This window comes from Thalassophryne amazonica, chromosome 15, assembly GCF_902500255.1.
Source record: "Thalassophryne amazonica chromosome 15, fThaAma1.1, whole genome shotgun sequence".
Lineage (NCBI taxonomy): Eukaryota > Metazoa > Chordata > Actinopteri > Batrachoidiformes > Batrachoididae > Thalassophryne > Thalassophryne amazonica.
The window spans coordinates 77153999-77175200 of NC_047117.1; the positions used below are offsets into that span (position 1 = coordinate 77153999).

The window sequence follows — 21202 nt, forward strand, 5'->3', positions numbered from 1 at the left end:
TGAATGCCAGAGGAGAAATTGTACAGCCTGCCATGACGCCTGTCTCCAGATTCTGCGAAGCAGTGGTGCCATTCTCAGATGTTACACAGAACTGGAGATCCTGAAAGTAGCTCTTGACCAACTCTGTGATCTGATTTGGTACGCCAAAATAGTTGAAGGCCGTCCACAAGATCTTGTGAGGGACTGACCTGAAGGCGTTCGCAAGGTCTAAGAAAACCAAGTGCAGGTCTCTCTGTTCCTTTTTGGCAGTTTGTATCTGCTGCCAGATGATATTGGCGTGCTCCAGACATCCTGAGAAGCCCTGAATGCCAGCCTTCTGCACTGATGTATCGACAAAGTTGTTTCTCTGCAAGAAAGTCGAGAGCCTTTGGGCCAGGACACTGAAGAAGAGCTTTCCTTCTACATTCAGCAGGCTGATCTGACGAAACTGGCTGATGGATGACGACTCCTTTTCTTTGGGGATTAGTATACCTCCCGATCTTCTCCGTGCTTTTGGTATCACTCCCTTCTGTCAAGCCACCTTCATCAGTTTCCAGAGGTATCTAAGGACACCCAAGGTGTTCTTATAAAACCTATATGGAATACCATTGGGCCCTGGTGCTGATGCTGATCTTGCCTGCTTCACTGTCTTCTCCACCTCGCTCCATGTGGGAGGCCTTACATCCATTTGATGCTCAGGAGCATGAATTGGTGACATGTCATTTGGGATGGCGACTGGCTCATGCCTCCGATCATCAGAGTAGGTCGTCTTCAGGTGCTCTTCCAGATCTTTTATGAGCACTTTGAGGCTCCTACGCTTTTCTCGCTCAAAAAGGCCTTTAACAAAGCTATAGGGATTGCTGTAGAAGCAGGTCCTTGTCCGTTCTTTACGCTTACGTTGTTGCCTGAGGTTGGCTGCTTTATTTATGCCTGCACATCATCTAGTCTGACTCTTTCCTTCTCTGTAGCCCTCTTCCACTGCTTTCTCAGTTGCCTTCTTTCCTTCACGAACCTGTCAATTTCCCGCTGCCTCCTGGACTTTGGCTGACTTAGAGGACCTTTTTGCTGCCTTCGGGTTTTCTCTCTTGTCCCAAACCTCTCAGCCCCGTAGCTGTATATGATGGATTCCATGTTTTCCAGTTTTCTTTTGACAGGACCCTTCTGTTGTTCTAATAGGAGGATGAGGTCTAAGTCGATGGTCTCCCACTCTCTCTTCTGGCTGGGTTTGGGCCACAGGATCTGAGGTTTCCTTCCTTCCATCTTCCTTTCTGTTGCTGGCAGCGGATGGCTAGGTGCTGAGCTTGGAGCTGGTGTTGGCTGTATGGGCTCTGAGCTGGAAACCGTTGCTAGGTATTGTAGGCCCAACTCCAGGTTGGGGACTGGTGTTGGCTGTCGATGGCTGGACTCTAAACTGGAGACTGCTGCTGGCTGTTCCTGGCTAGGCTCCAGACTGGAGACTGCTGGAGGGTCTGTGCGATGCTGAGCTTCAGCTGAGGTGCTGATACCCTGAGGACTGTGGGGGTTCTCCTGCCTCCAGGCTTCACTCGACTGATTTGGCCGTCTTCTTAAGAAGTATTGGTCAGTGCTAGACCCCTTGCTGAGCTTGCTGAGGCATTTCTTTAAGCCTTGATGGATTTTTAGGCCCCTCGCTTTTGTTAATTTTGTCCAGCCACAAATGCAGTTCTGCAGTTTTTGTCCTGCCAGCGTTGATGGTCCATCTGTTGCGGTGCTGATTGATCTGTTCATTGTCTGTTCCGTTCCCTGGTCGGTCACCGTGTTATCCGTCCGTGGTGGGTTATCTTCCGCCCCCGCTCTTGCAGACCCTGGGGGTATTCTCTTCTTTGAGGTTTTCCTAGCAATAATGGGTGGATCCAAGATCGCTAACCAGCGCTGGATCCTGCTAGTGTGGGTCGCTAACCCACACTAGCCCCATTTGGAGTCTATTCCCTCCTGTCAGCAGTCTATCCAGGCTGTCATCTGGTCTTTCCCTGATTGTCAGCTGCTCTTTCGCAGCGGTCACTGGATTTCTCCTGACTTCAAGATTCGTTATAAGAACTAGATGTTGTAATCCCTGATGTTTGCACCACTTTTACTTCAGGACTTCTTGGTGAATGGCTGCTATAAGGCTTTCCCAGAGGGACACATCATCAGTTGTGTGCCTCAGTGTCACAGGGTGTTTCGGCCATTTATCACAAGACAAAAAAAAATTCATGTGCTTTTTATGGCCCCCGCTCAATGAAGTGCGTTGTATTTTCACTTCATCTGGGCATCTGTAAGCTTTTCATTTCCACACAATAACAAAAGAATACCTTCTCTGATGGGAACCTTTGTTGTGTTTGTGGGCTTTTTTTTTTTTTTGGTGTATAGGGGAGGCAAGAGGAAGTTTCATTTAGAAAATGGCCATCAGTTATCCGATATGACCACTAAGGGTGGCATTTTGATTTTTGTTTGCACTATAACTAAGGGACACTTCATCTGCATTACTCTTGTCCTTTTAATTACCTATTTCACATCTTTATCTTTTCTCATCCTTCATTGAAGTGTTAATGTACCTCTGTTTTCAGCAATTCTGCTTCAACACAAGACAAGTCTGCAGCTGACGAGGAGTCCGGTAAGAAAACATTGTTTTCATGGGGATCGTCGATGCGTCCCTGTCAAGATCACAAATATGTGTATGTGTGTGGCAGGTTATGGCAAATTACATAAGACTTTCTTGACTTTACAGAGTACATCGCAGTAACAGGGTGGGCACAAAAAATGCTAAATGTTGCATCTGTTCTGTTGTTCTTTTCATTACAGGCAGTGGGGATCACAACAGGATTACTGATGAGGTAGCTTTTTCATATTTGTGCTTTGTAAAATATAATAATATGCCATTTATTTCATTGGGGTTTTGTCTCCCACAGACCAAAGTGTTGATCACAGGGCTTCCTGACGGTGGTTGGTCAGAAAATGACATCACTGAGCTGGTCCAGCCTTTTGTGACTGTTTTGGACATCATCAAAGTGCCAGAAATGGGAAAGGTTGGTTTCTAAAATGTTTTCATAGAAGCCAGTGTGGCAGTATGTGAAATGGACATGAAAAATTTTGACATTATGTAATTGTGTGTTGTCATACTAATGTGAGGTGCACAGCTTATTTGCAGTCAGGTGACAAAGTTAAAAACTGTATAATGGAAACTGGTTTTGTGTGACAGTGTCATCTGCCTGTTAGGTTGTAGCAGTGCACAATATGCATCCTCCTCAAGAAAGTGTTTACAGAGCTGTTCAGTAAGAATCAGTGGCCTTAAAGATAAAGAAGTGGGCGTGTGAATTTCTCAACCAGACAGGAAATATGTATGTGGACAACTTGCATCATTCTCATTACCACTATGCTGCACCCGATACTTAATCACCAAATTGATCCCGCTGTGCAATTAAATACCTTCTGATATCTGTGTGCAAGTTTGATGTGAACACAACATTTAAGCATAAAGCCTGGGTCCCACCAAATAATGAAGGATGAAGAAGGAGCCACGCATGGGTGTGTCACGATTATTCGAAGAATGACCCACGTTTTGATCTATCACGTATCCACTATGAAGGTGCCACTATGTGCCTCTCTGTACCCCGCATGTGCCACGTAGCAGCCCCTAGTGAGCCACGACCAACCAGTCATTACAGCCTCGAATGGCTCGCATCAGCCACACTAAGCCACATAGTGCCATGATAACGCCATGTTGGCGCACGTTTAGGCATGAGTTTAGTCCAAACCTCCAGCCCTCCCACACCTGGTCCCTTCAAAGTGTGGGTTTTCAATTCACAGCAGCATTTAAAGATGTCCCCTTTTTTTTTTTTTTTTTTTTTACACAGTCCAAAAATAGACACTCCATCACAGTTCTGCAGTTGTGCCCTGTGCGCCAGGCTGCTGTCCACCTGTAATGCACCAGACCAGCTAGACCCGAACCACGGGTTCCTGGAGAGCCGCCTCTGTGCTCCTCGCTGGCTCTGCAGCTCTCTGGCTTTTCTTCTGCGGCTTTAAACACACAAAACTTTGTTTGTCCGTTTATTTCTGCAAAATTGCTCTTTTGCGCGCACGCTGCTGTTGTCCTTTCATGGAGAACCGCCTCTGTGCTCTTTCTAAGTGGCTTCCTTTCCATCTGTGGCTTGCTGGCTTTATTTTTTCCCTGGCTTTAAACAGTCATTTTTACAACGTGAATCCACTTTTAACTTTGTGTTTGTTTATTTCTGCATAAGCGCTCTTTTGCGCGCGTTGCCGTTCTGCATACAGAATGAGGTGGCCGCTTTAATTATATACACCTGTGGATCATTTTATATATATATATATATATATATATATATATATATATATATATATATATATATATATATATATATATATATATATATTTCTTCCGCAGCTTACAAGTCACCATGATACAACTTTTAACTTTGTGTTATGTCTTCAAAATCGGTCTTTTGCGCGCTCTCCACCTGTGTTGCCGCACAGCTCCTGCTCTTAGCTGCTCCATGAGTTATCTTCCATGGCTTTAAACACACATCCACTTTCACGCAGTCACCCAAATTTTAACTTTGTGTTCATCCAATATTGACTGAAAAATCACTCTTTTGTGAGCTGGCGTTCTGCCTAAATGCTCGTTTGAAGCGTGATGATGAGTCACTGCCTCATTGCGCACACACAGCGGAGCTCATGTGATCCATTAATTCCAGAAGTGATTGGAGGTGTTTTCAGCATCCAAGGTTTGACAGAAAATGATTAATCCGCTACAAAATAATTATTTTATATAGAGTCCAGCGCACAAAGCAGGTGGAATTGTGTGCGCAAGAGGAGAGATGCTCCAGAAATAGCCTCCCAGGTCCTGCCTCAGTGCGCACACACAGCGGACTTCATGTGATCCATTAACAAGATATTAAATCAACATACTTTTACATACAACAGACATCAACATACAACAGACATACTTTTACAGCTAGGAACTGTTTTATCAAGCTATAAAAACATTAAAAATAATTACCTTAAGCTGTTCAAAATACATTCCACATGGAGCAGGAAAGAGAGGAAAAAAAAAAGCGTCCAGATGAAACAGTCCTCTGTGATTCCAGAAGTGATTAGAGGTGTTTTTAGCATCCAAGATTTGACAGAAAATGATTAATCCGCTACATAATAATTATTTTATATAGAATCCAGCGCACAGAGCAGGTGGAATTATGTGTGCAAGAGGAGAGCCGTTCCAAAAATAGCCTCTCAGGTCCTGCGTAGCTTCCAGGCGCACAGATAATGGACTTTTAGCAGACTCGTAAGCACCACGCAAATGCCTCTAAGCATTTAAAACTCTCACGATGGTTGAAGAAACCCTCTCGTAGCAAAGAGAAAATATGCTACGTGGCTCCTCCTTCATCCATATATATATATATATATATATATATATATATATATATACACACACATGCAGGGGTGGTGGCCAAGTGGTTAATGCGCTTGGTTTCAGTGCAGAAGGTTCCGGGTTCAAATCCCACCCCTGCCACATTTCTCCATGTAATGTGGAGTTGCATCAGGAAGGGCATCTGGCGTAAAACCTGTGCCAATTCAACATGCAGATCCACCTTGGATTTGCTTGTGGTGACCCCGAGTGCATGGACACATTAGTTTTAATGACTACATTCAAATTCAACAATGTAAAATGTTATTGGAGGAGGGTTCAAGACAGAAAGTTGTTCCAGATGAGAGCAGTCTTTTGTCTTGGGTCATTTTAAAAATAATATTCCTTTTATGTGTTAGGTACTTCTGTCAGTAGAAGACACAGAGTCTGCTCAGGAGATGGTTAAAGTCCTCACCTTCAGCCCTCCAAAGATCAATGACTCCGAGCTCAAGTTGTTCCACCTTAAACAGAATATTGGCATGAAAAGACCGGTATGAATCCCCACCCCAGGCATTGATGTGCCTCTCCTTTACTCGCTGTTACCTCAGTTTTGTTATTGTGATATATTGATTGTACAGATGGAGATAGAAACTGTCTTAAGACAGTAAAAGTTTCCTGAGGTGTTTTTTTCCTCCAAATAACACTGAGCTAAACAGTCACTATTTCTTCTTCCCTTGTCTTATTTTATACAGGTTGCTCTCTACAATCTTCTCATGGGCTCAGTGGACCCATTGGTATGTGCACAGTGCTTTATTTTGTAAGAGTCTTTCTCTGTTGCCAATGGTAGTTACAATACAGTTTGCTGAGACTGTTTGCATTCTAAATCAGTATTGTTCTGATTAAATTTTTCATTCCAAATGAAAAGATGAATTCAAAGACATTTCAAAATACTCCAATACTAACTCACTGGATTGGATTTCCATCTAATAAATATATGTAGAGCCAACTACATTAAATTATCAAGCATGGATGTGCTTTGTTTGAGTTGGGCCTACATATACTTATTAGATGGAAATCCTGCACATTATTGAATTGAGTTCATCCAGTGGGCCATTTTTTGAGTATAGTTAAATGCTGGAGTTCCCCTTCAGGTGTAGCTCCATTGTAAAGTTATAAATCACAGGGCCCTGTCCATATCAACAACAGTGGTTTCTTTGTTCAGAAAATAAAAGGTGTTCTAACAACAGAATTTGGGATTTAAAAAAAATTCTTTGTCGTGTACAGAAAAAAAAACTTAAATTTTGTACTTTGATTGCAAGTTCTTTACTTTGTAACTCAATGTAATGTATTAATAAATAAATTGTATTTTCATATACTCGCTGGGAACGGAGAGGTGGGATGTTGTTTGATCCATTACTGATTTTGTGACTTGCTTGCTGTTTAAAAAAAAAAAAAAAATAATAATAATAATAGTTGGATTAATCTGATGAAATCATCTTTACGTATTGGTCATACCTATTGAAACTAATGTTTCAGGAGAATTCGGACCGAGTCAGCTGGAACTGCTTGTTGGTGATCAGTAATGTTCCTGATACACCAAACGGCCCCTCTGAAGTCCAGAAGCTGGTGCGACGCTTTGGTACAGTGATCAGAACCCTAGTGCTCCCAAAGAGCATGGTAATGAAGTGGGATTGTTTGTGTTGCAACAAATGTTAGTCTATTTGATCCTTTATTGTGCTTAGCTGTTGTTATGAACCACATGTGTCCTGAGTTGATCTAGGTTCCAGGTCACTTCTCACCTCTTTATTCATTTCATATGTTTGTTTTATTTCTGCACATGGCCAGGTCATTTGTGAAATGGCAAATGGTGCCATGGCCCTCTCTGTTTACAACCGTTTCCAGAAGTTTCCATGCATGATAGAAAACAACCCTCTGTGCTTCTCCCACAAGCCTGACCCTAAAGCCACCGTGCAGTCGAAGGTCATCGCTTCCTTCCTTGATTCTTCTAAGGTTAGCAAGATTGGTCATTTGTTAAATGCTTGTCAAAGTTTGGCACATTAATTTTGAAAATAGAAGCTCCATAGGTAATGAAAGAGCTCATTTTTGGCTATGCAAAAATAGCTAAATATCAAAGGGCTTCAGCTCTCAACTAGAGGTGTAAATCTTACGTTATTGGTATTGTGCTGTTTTTAGGACACATGTGCGAATAAGAAGGGCAACCAGTTGCAGAAAACAGCAGATGAAGAGGTGGGGGTGGATAGAGAGACTTGTGGCTCAGCAACAGAGGGCAAGGAAGGAGATGCTGATGTCAAAGACAGCAGCAGGATGCAGGACAGTGAGATGGAATGTGAAAATGAAGCTTTGGGAAATGATGAGGGCAATGATGAAGGTAACGAGATTCACAAAATGGAGGTTGCTGACGTGGCCTCTACTGAGGAAAAAGACAAGCTTGAAGATGACTCTGAGATGGAGGAGAGGGAAACGTTGCATGTAGAAATGGTCACAGAGACAACAGAGGAGACGCAAACTTGCAGTGAATCCCAAGCAGGAAATAAAGAAGCTCCGGTAGGAGAAGATAAAGAACCAGTCACCTGTGATGAAGCTGCTGCTTCCAATGAGACAGCCAGTCCAGAACTACCCAAGGTGAGAACATTTACAGTTGACATAATCATAGCAAGACCCAATCTAGAAATTATAGTCTCATTAAAAGCGACACAAATATACACATAAATTTAGATAGTCATTAAAACCTGTCACTTTCAGTGAAAAGGTAATGCTGCATAGAAGCAGGACACTTGGTTGCAGATGTGCTGCTTTTTGTTGTGGAGTCCTGTCCAGTACATCTTCTTTAATTTTCAAAGTGGTGCTAATGAGTTTTTATTTATAAAGCACCTTTCATTAATAAAAAATCAAAGTGCTACAGGAAAGAAAAAAAAAAATAAATAAATCCAAGGATAAATGAGATTTAAAAACAGAATATCTTAACATAAAAACAGTCAGCAGAATGGAATAAAACCAAAATAAAATAATAAAATGGAATCAAAAGACTAAGATGCAACAGTTCAAATTGTTGAGACCTGTGAAAGGCCTGTCTAAACAGGTACGTCCCACAACATAGTACTTCACTTGTCTTTTTGTGAGCATTGCATTAGTTGGTTGCCCAGCTCTTTACTGTGAAGGTCATGTCTTCAATGACCCTGGCAGAATATTCTTAAATGTATTCACCCTGCAGTTTGGGCACAGAAGATGTGGTACTGATAACTGTAAACAATAACTAATAATAACATTACTTGCCTGTAGTGTTGCAGACATTTTGAAGTTCTGTTGTTGTGGATCTGTTTGAGAGTATTGCCATGTTGCTTGTATCTGTCCAGCTTTACTTTCAGTTAAAGCCTTTATTTGCCTCATTCTGCAACAAATGAACGTGAGCTTGCCTGACAGGCGGCCGCACTACAGGCTGGTCTACGGGAATGTTGGGGCTTGTTGTATCATGGTAATTGAAAGGCTTTGATTCTCTAATTCTGCTTTTCCAGCTGACACAACAGATGGTCAATGTGCTGCTGGAGGAGTACCGATCAAGAACTGCCAACCACTCCAACAAACCCAAAGCTTCTGAAGAAAAGATGGAAGAGCAAAAGGAGAAACCTAGCAGAGATAAAGTTGAAGAGCTGAAAGAGATTGCCAAGGATCGCACTGAAGAGGGGGAGGAGAAGAAGCGAGAAAGAAAAGAGAGAATGATGAGAAGAGAAAAGGAGCAGAGAGAGAGATATGAGAGAGAGCGGAAGGTTTGGGAGGAGGAGAGGTCCAGAAGGGTGAGGGACAGGGATGATAGGTCCAGGAGGGAGTGGGAGAGGATGGAAAGGGACAGCAGAGACCGAAAAAGAACACACAGTGATGTCTTGTCAGGATCAAGGTCTTTGTCCAGGTCTGAATCAAATAAGCACAGCTTCAGGAAGGAAGGAGCTGAAAAGACCAAAAAGGTGAGGTGCCACTGTTGGATCTGTTCGGTTACTCTGTCTCCACATCATCAGCTGGTATTTCACAATTCAGCCACTTTGCCTAATGTGAATGCAGGGGGGGAGATCTGTTCTGTCTGTTCAGCAAAAATAATTGCATGTCTTTGGTCTTTCCTGCTATTAGGCGGATCAGGAGAATGATGGGGAATTTGATTTCATGTTCAACATGGGTGACTTTGTGACAGTGGATGAAGTTGGAGAAGTGACAGACTTTCCTCGTTCCCCTTCTCCCTCTGTTGCTGTGGACACCACATGCAAAGGAGAGGACAGTGAAGCAGCTGTCCAACAGGACACTGTTCCGGTAAAAAAAAAAAAAAACATTTAAAGATGAACTTTGTCTCTTTGCTGATTCAGTGTGAGAAGCAAGGGTATTTCTTCAGTTTTGGTAAATTAGTAGGTATTGCAGTGTAAATACAGGTTATCAGGAAGAACTGTGTTTCAGGTACAGGACATTAGAGAAATATGGTAATATTGACAAAATACTCTTTCAATAGTGCAGCAATAATTGTGCAAAATACAACCCCTGGCAATAATTATGGAATCACTGGCCTCGGAGGATGTTCATTCAGTTGTTTAATTTTGTAGAAAAAAAGCAGATCACAGACATGACACAAAACTAAAGTCATTTCAAATGGCAACTTTCTGGCTTTAAGAAACACTAAGAAATCAGGAAAAAACATTGTGGCAGTCAGTAACGGTTACTTTTTTAGACCAAGAAGAGGGAAAAAAATATGGAATCACTCAATTCTGAGGAATAAATTATGGAATCACCCTGTAAATTTTCATCCCAAAAACTAACACCTGCATCAAATCAGATCTGCTCGTTAGTCTGCATCTAAAAAGGAGTGATCACACCTTGGAGAGCTGTTGCACCAAGTGGACTGACATGAATCATGGCTCCAACACGAGAGATGTCAATTGAAACAAAGGAGAGGATTATCAAACTCTTAAGAGGGTAAATCGTCACGCAATGTTGCAAAAGATGTTGGTTGTGCACAGTCAGCTGTGTCTAAACTCTGGATCAAATACAAACAACATGGGAAGGTTGTTAAAGGCAAACATACTGGTAGACCAAGGAAGACATAAAAGCGTCAAGACAGAAAACTTAAAGCAATATGTCTCAAAAATCGAAAATGCACAACAAAACAAATGAGGAACGAACGGGAGGAAACTGGAGTCAACGTTTGTGACCGAACTGTAAGAAACCGCCTAAAGGAAGTGGGATTTACATACAGAAAAGCCAAACGAAAGCCATCATTAACACCTAAAGAGAAAAAAACAAGGTTACAATGGGCTAAGGAAAAGCAATCATGGACTGTGGATGACTGGATGAAAGTCATATTCAGTGATGAATCTCGAATCTGCATTGGGCAAGGTGATGATGCTGGAACTTTTGTTTGGTGCCATTCCAATGAGATTTATAAAGATGACTGCCTGAAGAGAACATGTAAATTTCCAGTCATTGATGATATGGGGTTGCATGTCAGGTAAAGGCACTGGGGAGATGGCTGTCATTACATCATCAATAAATGCACAAGTTTACGTTGATATTTTGGACACTTTTCTTATCCCATCAATTGAAAGGATGTTTGGGGATGATATCATTTTTCAAGGTGATAATGCATCTTGCCATAGAGCAAAAAACTGTGAAAACATTTCTTGCAAAAAGACACATAGGGTCAATGTCATGGCCTGCAAATTGTCCGGATCTCAATCCAATTGAAAATCTTTGGAAGTTGAAGAAAATGGTCCATGACAAGGCTCCAACCTGCAAAGCTGATCTGGCAACAGCAATCGGAGAAAGTTGGAGCCAGACTGATGAAGAGTACTGTTTGTCACTCATTAAGTCCATGCCTCAGAGACTGCAAGCTGTTATAAAAGCCAGAGGTGGTGCAACAAAATACTAGTGATGTGTTGGAGCGTTCTTTTGTTTTTCATGATTCCATAATTTTTTCCTCAGAATTGTGATTCCATATTTTTTTCCCTCTGCTTGGTCTAAAAAAGTAACCGTTACTGACTGCCACAATTTTTTTTCCTGATTTCTTATAGTGTTTCTTAAAGCCAGAAAGTTGCCATTTGAAATGACTTTAGTTTTGTATCATGTCTGTGATCTGCTTTTTTTTTCTACAAAATTAAACAACTGAATGAACATTCTCTGAGGCCGGTGATTCCATAATTTTTGCCAGGGGTTGTAGAAAAAGGCATATTTTGAAATGTCCACATTGCATTGTCGCAACTTTATGCTAAACATTGGCAGGTCATGTAAGTTGATGGCTGTCAGCCTGATTGGTTTGCCTTCATGTTTTCTGTGACGTGTGTAGTATGCATTGTCTGGATGTCATGTTTTACAGTTTCATAACAATGTCCTACTCACATTTTATGCAAAGAGTCATACGGGCAGAATGCTACAGCCCGAAAATGGTCACCATAGCCAGTGGTCCCCTGTTGCTATTTTTCGGAAAAATCCACAGAGCGAAAAAGCAGAATTTGTAAGTTGGAGCAAACAGTTTCTTGTAATGCGCAGGAGAAAACACTTTAAAATTAAGTCTGCATGTCAGCCGTGAGACTGCTTTTTCATTTTGAGACTTTGTTGACAATAAGTTGTTGTTAGGATACAATTTCAGAGGCTGCAACAGAAAAGGAGTCTGGTAGTGCGCCTAACCTGATGGACTCTGAGCGGGAATTAGAATCCGAAACTGCACCTGATGCTGAGAGTTTGATGGCCACAGATGTGGTGCCTGCTGCCTCACCACCTCAACCTGCCCCCTCATCCAACCAAACAAACACAGCTGCTTGTCCAGAAGAATCCGAAATGGAGACGATAACAAAGACAGGTAGAATTATAGAATGAAATCTGTTGATTAAGGTGTTTTCAGTGCCATTTTACACATGAACGCAGGTGCCAACAACTATTTTCTGCTTGACTGTTTAGTGGCTTAATGGTGTCCTGTGCAGAGAATGAAGCAACATTTCTCAGTCTGTCTGTGCATGTTGAGTCCCTCCATGCATTTAGTAAGAGACTGCAGTACTCATCACTGCTGAGGTGTTGAAATTATTTATGTATTTGATTGATTTAAAGATGGTTTTCCAGAAACACATCCTCTTAAAAAAATTAATCACATTTAAAACATTCAAAATGCCTCAGACTAAGAATGTGATCAGGCAAGAATCCACTTAAGTCTGGCTTTTCCCACATTGGACCTGTTAAAAACTTAAGTCCCTTCGGCTGCTTCCTTGTTTTTCACTCGGGTTTTCCACAGAATCGGAATCAAATTTATTGCCAAGTTCTCACCAGTGTTGCCACAGTTACTTTGAAAAAGTAATCCAATTACTGATTACTGATTACTCCTTGAAAAAGTAACTAAGTTAGATTACTAGTTACTTTTTTAGTTACTTTTCCCAGCTGCCGACAACAACACTCTGCCACCTCAACATGACAATGATACCTGTTTTGCCAAAACTTACTTTATAGTCACCCTTTCTTGACTTCAATGAAAATAAATACTTTTATAAAAAGTAAAATAAAGACCTCTTTCTTGACCTCATATTTAACTGTTGACAGCACTGTAACAGTAAAACTTGCAATTTCGAACATACATTGTTTATAAATGTAACTATTAAATTCATTCTAGCATTTTTCTAACATTTAAATTCTCTCTAAATATTTTACTTGTAGAAATTAATATTATTTTAAGTAGTATTAGTAGTTGTAGTAAAAAAAGGCTTCAAAACTGGACCTTTAATCTAGGGGTGTTGTGAGGGGGGCACATCCCTCCCCCACGCCCCCATTCCATCTGGATTCGCCCCTACTTTGGCGTTTGAGCACAAAGAATGGATAACATTTATTTATGCAGAAAACGTGACCAGATTTACAGGTAAGAAAGTTTTATTGTGTTTTCACATCATGTGGTCCTCAGAGAGTTTAGGTGCATTTGAGTGGAAAATAGTGTTAGTTGTTGACGCGTCGCGGAGGATCAGCTGTTTTAACGTGCAGATACGGAGCGGCTCAGCTCAGCTCTAAATAAAGGAGGAAAAAAAAGTATAAAAATGTCTTTGTAAAGCTCAGTGCAGGTGTGCTGATCACCGTGCTTTAAGAGACGACGAGTCGAGCAGCTGCAAAAAACCACGGATGAAAAGCTCACAGCTCACTTAAAGTGGGCAGTTCAGTCGAACCCCGACCTCCTGCCCACAGACCAAGTTTAATGCTATCGACCCACAATGAAAAATAATAGTAACGCACAGTGACATGGAGAAGTAACTTTAATCTGATTACTGATTTGGAAAGATTAACGCGTTAGATTACTCGTTACTAAAAAAAGTGGTCAGATTAGAGTAACGCGTTACTAAGTAACGCGTTACCGGCATCACTGGTTCTCACATACAAGGGATTTGGTCTGGTGGTCTTGGTGCATAAACAACAAAAAAAGAAAAGGAAAAAATACTTCTGGAAGAAGTAAAAGTCAAGTCGGCAAAACTATGTTCACTGTTAAATAAATAAATTTAACATAGTGGAATGGGACAGTGCAAAAGCATGTGATTGGTGTACAGATGTACAGTACCTTTCGGTGTAGGGATGTCCAGTCTGTACTTTGAGTGGTGGGAGGGAGGCAACGTAAATGGGGTTCTGGCATTATTAACTGGATGAAAAGAAGCTGTTTTGTGTCTTGAGGTTTTAGTCCTGATGGACCTCAGCCACCTGCCAGAGGGGAGGGTGAAAAAGAGTTTGTGTCCTGGGTGAGAGGGATCAGCCACAATCTTGCTTGCTCACCTCAGGGCCCTGGAAGTGTTCGGGTCCTGTAGGGATGGCAGATTGCAGTCAGTTGCCTTCTCTGCTGCGTGGATGATAACGCTGCAGTCTGCTCCTGTCCTTAGCAGTAGGAGCAGCAGATGATGGAGGAGGAGATGATGGATTCAATCATGGCAGTGTGGAAGTTCACCATCATTGTTTTTGGCAGGTGAACTTGCTTGTTGAATTTGCACAGGTTTTACTCCAGATGCCCTTCCTGATGCAACTCCATATTACATGGAGAAACCGGCCGGCGTTGGGTTTGAACCGGGAACACACACACTATATGTGTTTAATTTTGTAGAAAAAAGCAGATCACAGACATGACACAAAACTAAAGTCATTTCAAATGGCAACTTTCTGGCTTTTAAGAAACACTAAGAAATCAGGAAAATTATGGCAGTCAGTAACGGATACTTTTTTAGACCAAGCAGAGGGAAAAAAATATGGAATCACTCAATTCTGAGGAAAAAATTATGGAATGAAAAACAAAACAACGCTCCAACACATCACTAGTATTTTGTTGCACCACCTCTGGCTTTTATAACAGCTTGCAGTCTCAGAGGCATGGACTTAATGAGTGACAAACTCTTCATCAATCTGGCTCCAACGTTCTGTGATTGCTGTTGCCAGATCAGCTTTGCAGGTTGGAGCCTTGTCATGGACCATTTTCTTCAACTTCCACCAAAGATTTTCAATTGGATTAAGATCCGGAACTATTTGCAGGCCATGACATTGACCCTATGTGTCTTTTTGCAAGGAATGTTTTCACAGTTTTTGCTCTATGGCATTATCATCTTGAAAAATGATTTCATCATCCCCAAACATCCTTTCAATTGATGGGATAAGAAAAGTGTCCAAAATATCAATGTAAACTTGTGCATTTATTGATGATGTAATGGCAACCATCTCCCCAGTGCCTTTACCTGACATGCAGCCACATATCGACTGTGGAAATTTACATGTTCTCTTCAGGCAGTCATCTTTATAAATCTCATTGGAACGGCACCAAACAAAAGTTCCAGCATCATCACCTTGCCCAATGCAGATTTGAGATTCATCACTGAATATGACTTTCATCCAGTCATCCACAGTCCACGATTGCTTTTCCTTAGCCCATTGTAACCTTGTTTTTTTCTGTTTAGGTGTTAATGATGCCTTTCGTTTCGCTTTTCTGTATGTAAATCCCATTTCCTTTAGGCAGTTTCTTACAGTTTACAGTTCGGTCACAGGCGTTGACTCCAGTTTCCTCCCATTCGTTCCTCATTTGTTTTGTTGTGCATTTTCGGTTTTTGAGACATATTGCTTTAAGTTTTCTGTCTTGACGCTTTGATGTCTTCCTTGGTCTACCAGTATGTTTGCCTTTAACAACCTTCCCATGTTGTTTGTATTTGGTCCAGAGTTTAGACACAGCTGACTGTGAACAACCAACATCTTTTGCAACATTGCGTGATGATTTACCCTCTTCTAAGAGTTTGATAATCCTCGCCTTTGTTTCAATTGACATCTCTCATGTTGGAGCCATGATTCATGTCAGTCCACTTTGTGCAACAGCTCTCCAAGGTGTGATCACTCATTTTTAGATGCAGACTAACGAGCAGATCTGATTTGATGCAGGTGTTAGTTTTGGGGATGAAAATTTACAGGGTGATTCCATAATTTATTCCTCAGAATTGAGTGAGTCCATATTTTTTTCCCTTTGCTTGGTCTAAAAAAGTAACCATTACTGACTGCCACAATTATTTTTCCTGATTTCTTATAGTGTTACTTAAAGCCAGAAAGTTGCCATTTGAAATGACTTTAGTTTTGTGCCATGTCTGTGATCTGCTTTTTTTCTACAAAATTAAACAACTGAATGAACATCCTCCGAGGCCGGTGATTCCATAATTATTGCCAGGGGTGGTGTGTGTGTGTGTGTGTATATATATGTATATATGTATATATATATATATATATATATGTATATATATGTATATACTTTTTTCCCACAGTCCCCCCCCCCCCCCACTTTAAAATTTTGATTATAAGTGCTTCTGAAGCATTAAAAACTGATGTGCTAGCTATTATTGTTGTCTTTGGTAAGACATATTTAACATAGTACAGGGTTGTGTTCAAACATTTATCATGTCAAACTTCAATAAAAAAATTTTTAAACCTTTTTTGATGTATACAGTGGTGTATGGAAGTTTGAGAACTGTTGAACTTTTACACATCTGAATTTTATAATGACATCATATTTATAAAATGATGATTTTGGCTTCTTTATATAAAAAATGACAAAAAATATCAGTCAAAACAATGACACGCATAAGTACACCCACCTTGAGGTATAACACAGCCAAATCATCACTTTTATATCCAGTTTTCTTTAAACCAGTCAGGAGATGGACTCATGAGCATTTACATGATGCTGAATATGTCTTGGACTTCATTTACATCAGTCTTTTTAAGAAATACAAACTCTACATATTAGACCAGTATAGATTTTGAGTTGTTGCAGTGTAGCTGCCTATAAACTCTCAATAATGAAAATTATTGTAAAAGTTACAAAAGATACATGCAAGTTTTCTTTTAAATATAAAAATTTCATTATTTCACCTAAAATTATTGGTATGTGACAAATTTTATGTGTAAACTTTACATTTGTAAATTAATTGCCAGCTGTTTTCATAAATTTTTTTTTCTTTTTTTTTCCTCAGATGTGAATATTTTTTGTAGTTTCTTTACTCTTCTTTGCTAATAACCTGAATATCTTTAATGTGGACAAGACATTTGGGGATATAATCTTGGGCTTTGGGAAACACCGCATTACATTTTTCATCATTTTCTAACATTTTATGGATCAGTCAGCTCATCAGTTAATCGAAAAACATATTCACAGATTAACTAAATATGAAAACATTTGTTAGTTGGAGCCCTAATATTTAATAGTTTTTAATGTGGGTGCAGAGCCAGTAGCTCAGTGGATAAGGAGCTGGCCTGCCAATCTGTAAATCTTTGTTTGAATCCGACTCATGGTACCAGCTCTTAATCGAGATGGTCTCAGTCCACCCAACTGTAAAATGGTTACCAACCTTAACTTGACTTGTGATGATGTCCAGGGAGAACCATGGACTCTCATCCGTTTCACAAAATGGAAACCAGCAATGAGCACTGGTCCAATGGAAGGACTTACTTTAGTGTGTGTGTGTGCGCGTGCGCGCTTTAAATTTGTCATTGTTCTGTAGAACTGACATCGTTGGAGACACTCGATCCAGTTCCAGAGCTTCAGTCCTCCTCCTCACCAACCCCTGCAGCTACAGATGGCGCAGTTGAAGCTGCTGTTCATCCCTCCACAGAGACACCTGCCAGCAGTTCAGTGACTCTGGACAGTGAGGACAAAGAGTGTGCACCCAGTCACAGCCAGGCTACAGAGCAAGAGACGGCGGCTGTGGCATCAGGCAAAGCAGAGGACCAGGATGAAGAGAAAAGTCATTTGGAAGCTCCAACGCAGGCGGGTAGGTTTTAGTCTCCATGCTGACTGTGATCAGTGCATGTGCACAGTGCAAGTGTCCGTGTGCTCCACTGGAAACAGATTAATGTGGTTTATGGAAAGTATCCGCTCATAACACAGTGTAATGTCTGAATGTGCGCTCAGATAGTGAAATACCAGAGATGGTTTCAGACGCCGGCAGTAGCCCTCACCTCTTTGTTTCTCTACGTCTTTCTTTTAGGAAAGTGTGAGACAGGTGAGGAGGCCACAAAAACTGAAGAGGGGTGTGTGACAGAGAAATCCAAAACAGACTGCTCCCTCCCCCCTTTTGATCCAAACAACCCAGTTGGTAAGACGAGGCTATATTTTGACTACTTCTATCATTGTGTCCTTAATATTCATCTCATATCCTTAAATGTCTGCTGCAATCACTTTAGGGTGTTGTAATATTTTCATCAATTTGTTTAATAAAATGCTTATTTTTTAAAATGTCTGCATATGTTTTTAATTTATTTTCCACTCTGCTGCATTTGTCCATCCACAGGTATGGAACTCCTGGTGCCAAAAACTGGTTTCTTCTGTAAAGCCTGTGGCCGGTTCTTCAGTGGAGCCAAGGAGGCTGAGGTCAACCACTGTAGAACCCTCAAGCACTATGAGAGCTTGCAGGTAGGATCACTTTCAGAAATATGTGGCTCTTTTTATTTCTCACATGAGCTTCTTGAAATCACATCCAAAAGGCATGCATCAGTTTGACATTGTTGACTTGTATTTTGTATCTCAAATTGTTAAGCTCAGTTGAGCAGTCAAAAAGTAGCTGAATACTGTTAAGAGCACTTAAAACCTGTTTTAAGTGACAATTTATTTTTATAATGGCAAAATTAATGCTAAAATACCCTCGACCATATGAGCATAAAATAGGAATCACAATGTGACCGTTTGACCTCTTAAACTAGGTCACGGTTAGCCATCTTTGAACTTGTCCCAAGTATGTTCCCTGTGAATTTGAAGACCCTGGCAGTAATAGGACTTACAAAATCTTAAACTGCAGCTTATGTTTTTAATGTTAAAGATGCAAGATGACCCATGTAATTTTGCTTCCTTGTCTGTTCATTTCTAGAAATATTTGTGCAGCAAAAAGACCATAAACGAGTCTGCAAAATCCAAGAGCAGCTGAACGCAGAATCGGACTCAGTTCGACCATTCCCTTCATTTCTTTGTAACCCCTTAAGGGCCCAATTTCTCATCGTAGTAATTTGTCACGTGTTAATTTCATTTTGTGTGTCTGTGTGTGTTGGGGGGGTGGGGGGGCTGTCTCATATGAAAACTGTACAATGATGGCTGCTAGAAAAAAAATGTTAATTATAGGTCTTTGCTCAAGTATGTGATTTAGCAGCCACTTGATTTTATTTTATTTTTTGCAGTTTTAATATATAGGACTTACTCGGTTGCTGACAAGTTCATAGGCTAACCATGATTGCGTTTGAGGGCCACACAATTTTTCCACCTATGTGTAGTGGTCCTTGGATGTTTTTAATATACAAAGGTTTCTCCCCAATAGCTGATATGTCATTGTTATGCCAACACTTCTTTCCAATGAAGGGAGCTTCTTTTAAGTTTTATTAGTTTTTTGAAAGACACAGTACATAATAAACAATAGTATAAAGTGAGATGACAGAAAACCAAGAACACAGAATACTAAATTTTTCAGTATTAACTAAACCTTACATAAGTCTAAAACTTATTTCATAATGAAGTCCCATCATACGTTTCCCCTCTGTCTGTTGAGCATACACTCGTATGATGCTGTTTCCCATGAAAGGTACCTATATCCCCAAAGCTGAGCAGATCTAGGAACCACTTAATTGTGTTTGCATTTCTCTGTCTATCTTTTTCCATATGGTTGATGTTTACCTGATATTGACAAGGTTGGTACATGTGATCAACTCCTGAAGACCTTGGTCACATTCAATGTTTGGTGTGTATTGATTCTAACTGTGGCCACCAGAGGGCTTATTTTCTGAAACCTAGTGTACAGAATAAAGCCACAATGGCTTCAATGATCTGATTGTGATGAAACTTACAACCTTAGATTATACCTTGCTAATATCTAGTACACACTGGAGGTTCGGTTCGGCAACACAGGTTTATTGCCTTTGTTCATATCTGGAAACAGATGAAAGTTACATGGTGGCATATCAGGGCCGTAAGGTGGATGTTTTACTAAAGGGGAGCTGTACCCACGCAAAAGCTACATCTACGACTGTACCATCTACAACCTTAGCCTATGACATCCATATGCAAACTTCTCCAAGATATATACCTGTAAATATGGTGGCCAAAACTTCCAGTGGTGTGTGTGTGATCCCACGCACACAGTTGAGTCTGGTTGGTGACATGAACATGGCCAAAGTCTCTATAATAAGACCCTCTTTATCTTTTTTGATATTTGTTATTATGCCGCTGGTATAGTATTCAGTTTGGCCTTTTTGAAGGTTGCTCACAGACACTTTGTTTTTTGATTTATGAATTGGAGGTCATCTCCTTACCTCCAGAAGCAACAACCTTGACCTCTTTGAAAGTGATCAAAAAGCAATTCAGGCCTGTGGATTATCTTCGTGTTTCAGTCTCAAAGTGGTAAGATCATTACTCATCCTGGATTGGGAAACATTTGTGTTGTATCTGCTTCAAGCCACTGTAAGCTCTTGCCGGAATTGATGAGCCTGGTCCTGTTTTAATCAGGGATTAAGATACGGCATTTACTAAGAAGAGACTCCTTTTTGGCATCCCTAAATTTTGGATGTAAAATTTCTCGACAGACCAGCGGCTACAGCAGCAATAGTGATCTGATTGTTGTCTCCTGTTGGATAAGTTCAGTGTCTCAGTGGTGACAGTGGCAAGTTGTCACCTTCAAAGTTCTCCCTACTCCTTTAAATTGAGACGACCCCCCCCCCCCCCATTGCTAAAGCTGGAGGGTGATGTCCTAATCTACAGCCATATTGGTGTGAATGTGTTTGGGAGATGAATCATTTTTCTGTAGGTACAGCAGTGTCAAATAGCCTTGATTTTTATTAATATTTCCTCATCAACCTTCGCCAGCTACAAAACTCCAAGGGCAGCTGTACCTGTTAGAAACAGTCAGGATGCTTCTCCTTTGATGTGGCATTACGTCTTCATAGTCGGCCTATGAACTTCTCAAAACTATCTTTGTATTAAACCTGCTGGTTTTGTCATTTTTCACTGCTGTTTAGCTGCATTAGCAAAAATAATTGTGTATGATGTTTATTAGGTAGTTGTGGTCTTTGGTTTCAATTTAAGTCTTCAAATAAATAACTGTTTAATATGTTAACAAAATGTGCCTTTTTGTGTTTGGGTAAAATTTCCAATTTTAACAAAAAAATCAGTAAAGTAGCATCTGGTCTTGTGGGAACATTCTGTATCTCGCAGTCCCTAAAATACACCAAGCAGTCTCCAAGTACGCTACAGTGGTGATGCAAAATACAAAACTTGCACTGTGCACAATTTCTCCAGTCGCAGAAACTTATAACTCCTCCAGGATTGTCTTGGTGGCTTTCCTCACTCATCTTCTTGCA

General features: G+C 40.7%; 1 protein-coding gene across 7 annotated transcripts in view; it reads left to right on the forward strand.

Moving 5' to 3' along the window:
* LOC117527159 (zinc finger protein 638-like) overlaps positions 1-20958 on the forward strand; it is a 54666-nt gene extending 33708 nt beyond the window's left edge. For all 7 annotated transcript variants that reach the window (XM_034189387.1, XM_034189394.1, XM_034189393.1 and 4 more), the window contains 15 exons: positions 2544-2590; positions 2779-2810; positions 2886-3002; positions 5758-5889; positions 6091-6132; positions 6875-7015; positions 7184-7348; positions 7532-7981; positions 8872-9318; positions 9479-9655; positions 11966-12188; positions 17368-17637; positions 17854-17961; positions 18157-18278; positions 18730-20958. In XM_034189387.1, the coding sequence (XP_034045278.1) occupies positions 2544-2590; positions 2779-2810; positions 2886-3002; positions 5758-5889; positions 6091-6132; positions 6875-7015; positions 7184-7348; positions 7532-7981; positions 8872-9318; positions 9479-9655; positions 11966-12188; positions 17368-17637; positions 17854-17961; positions 18157-18278; positions 18730-18786 (2530 nt within the window). In that variant the 3' untranslated portion in view covers positions 18787-20958. The remainder of the gene's footprint in view (positions 1-2543; positions 2591-2778; positions 2811-2885; positions 3003-5757; positions 5890-6090; positions 6133-6874; positions 7016-7183; positions 7349-7531; positions 7982-8871; positions 9319-9478; positions 9656-11965; positions 12189-17367; positions 17638-17853; positions 17962-18156; positions 18279-18729) is intronic.
* Positions 20959-21202: the final 244 nt, after the last annotated feature.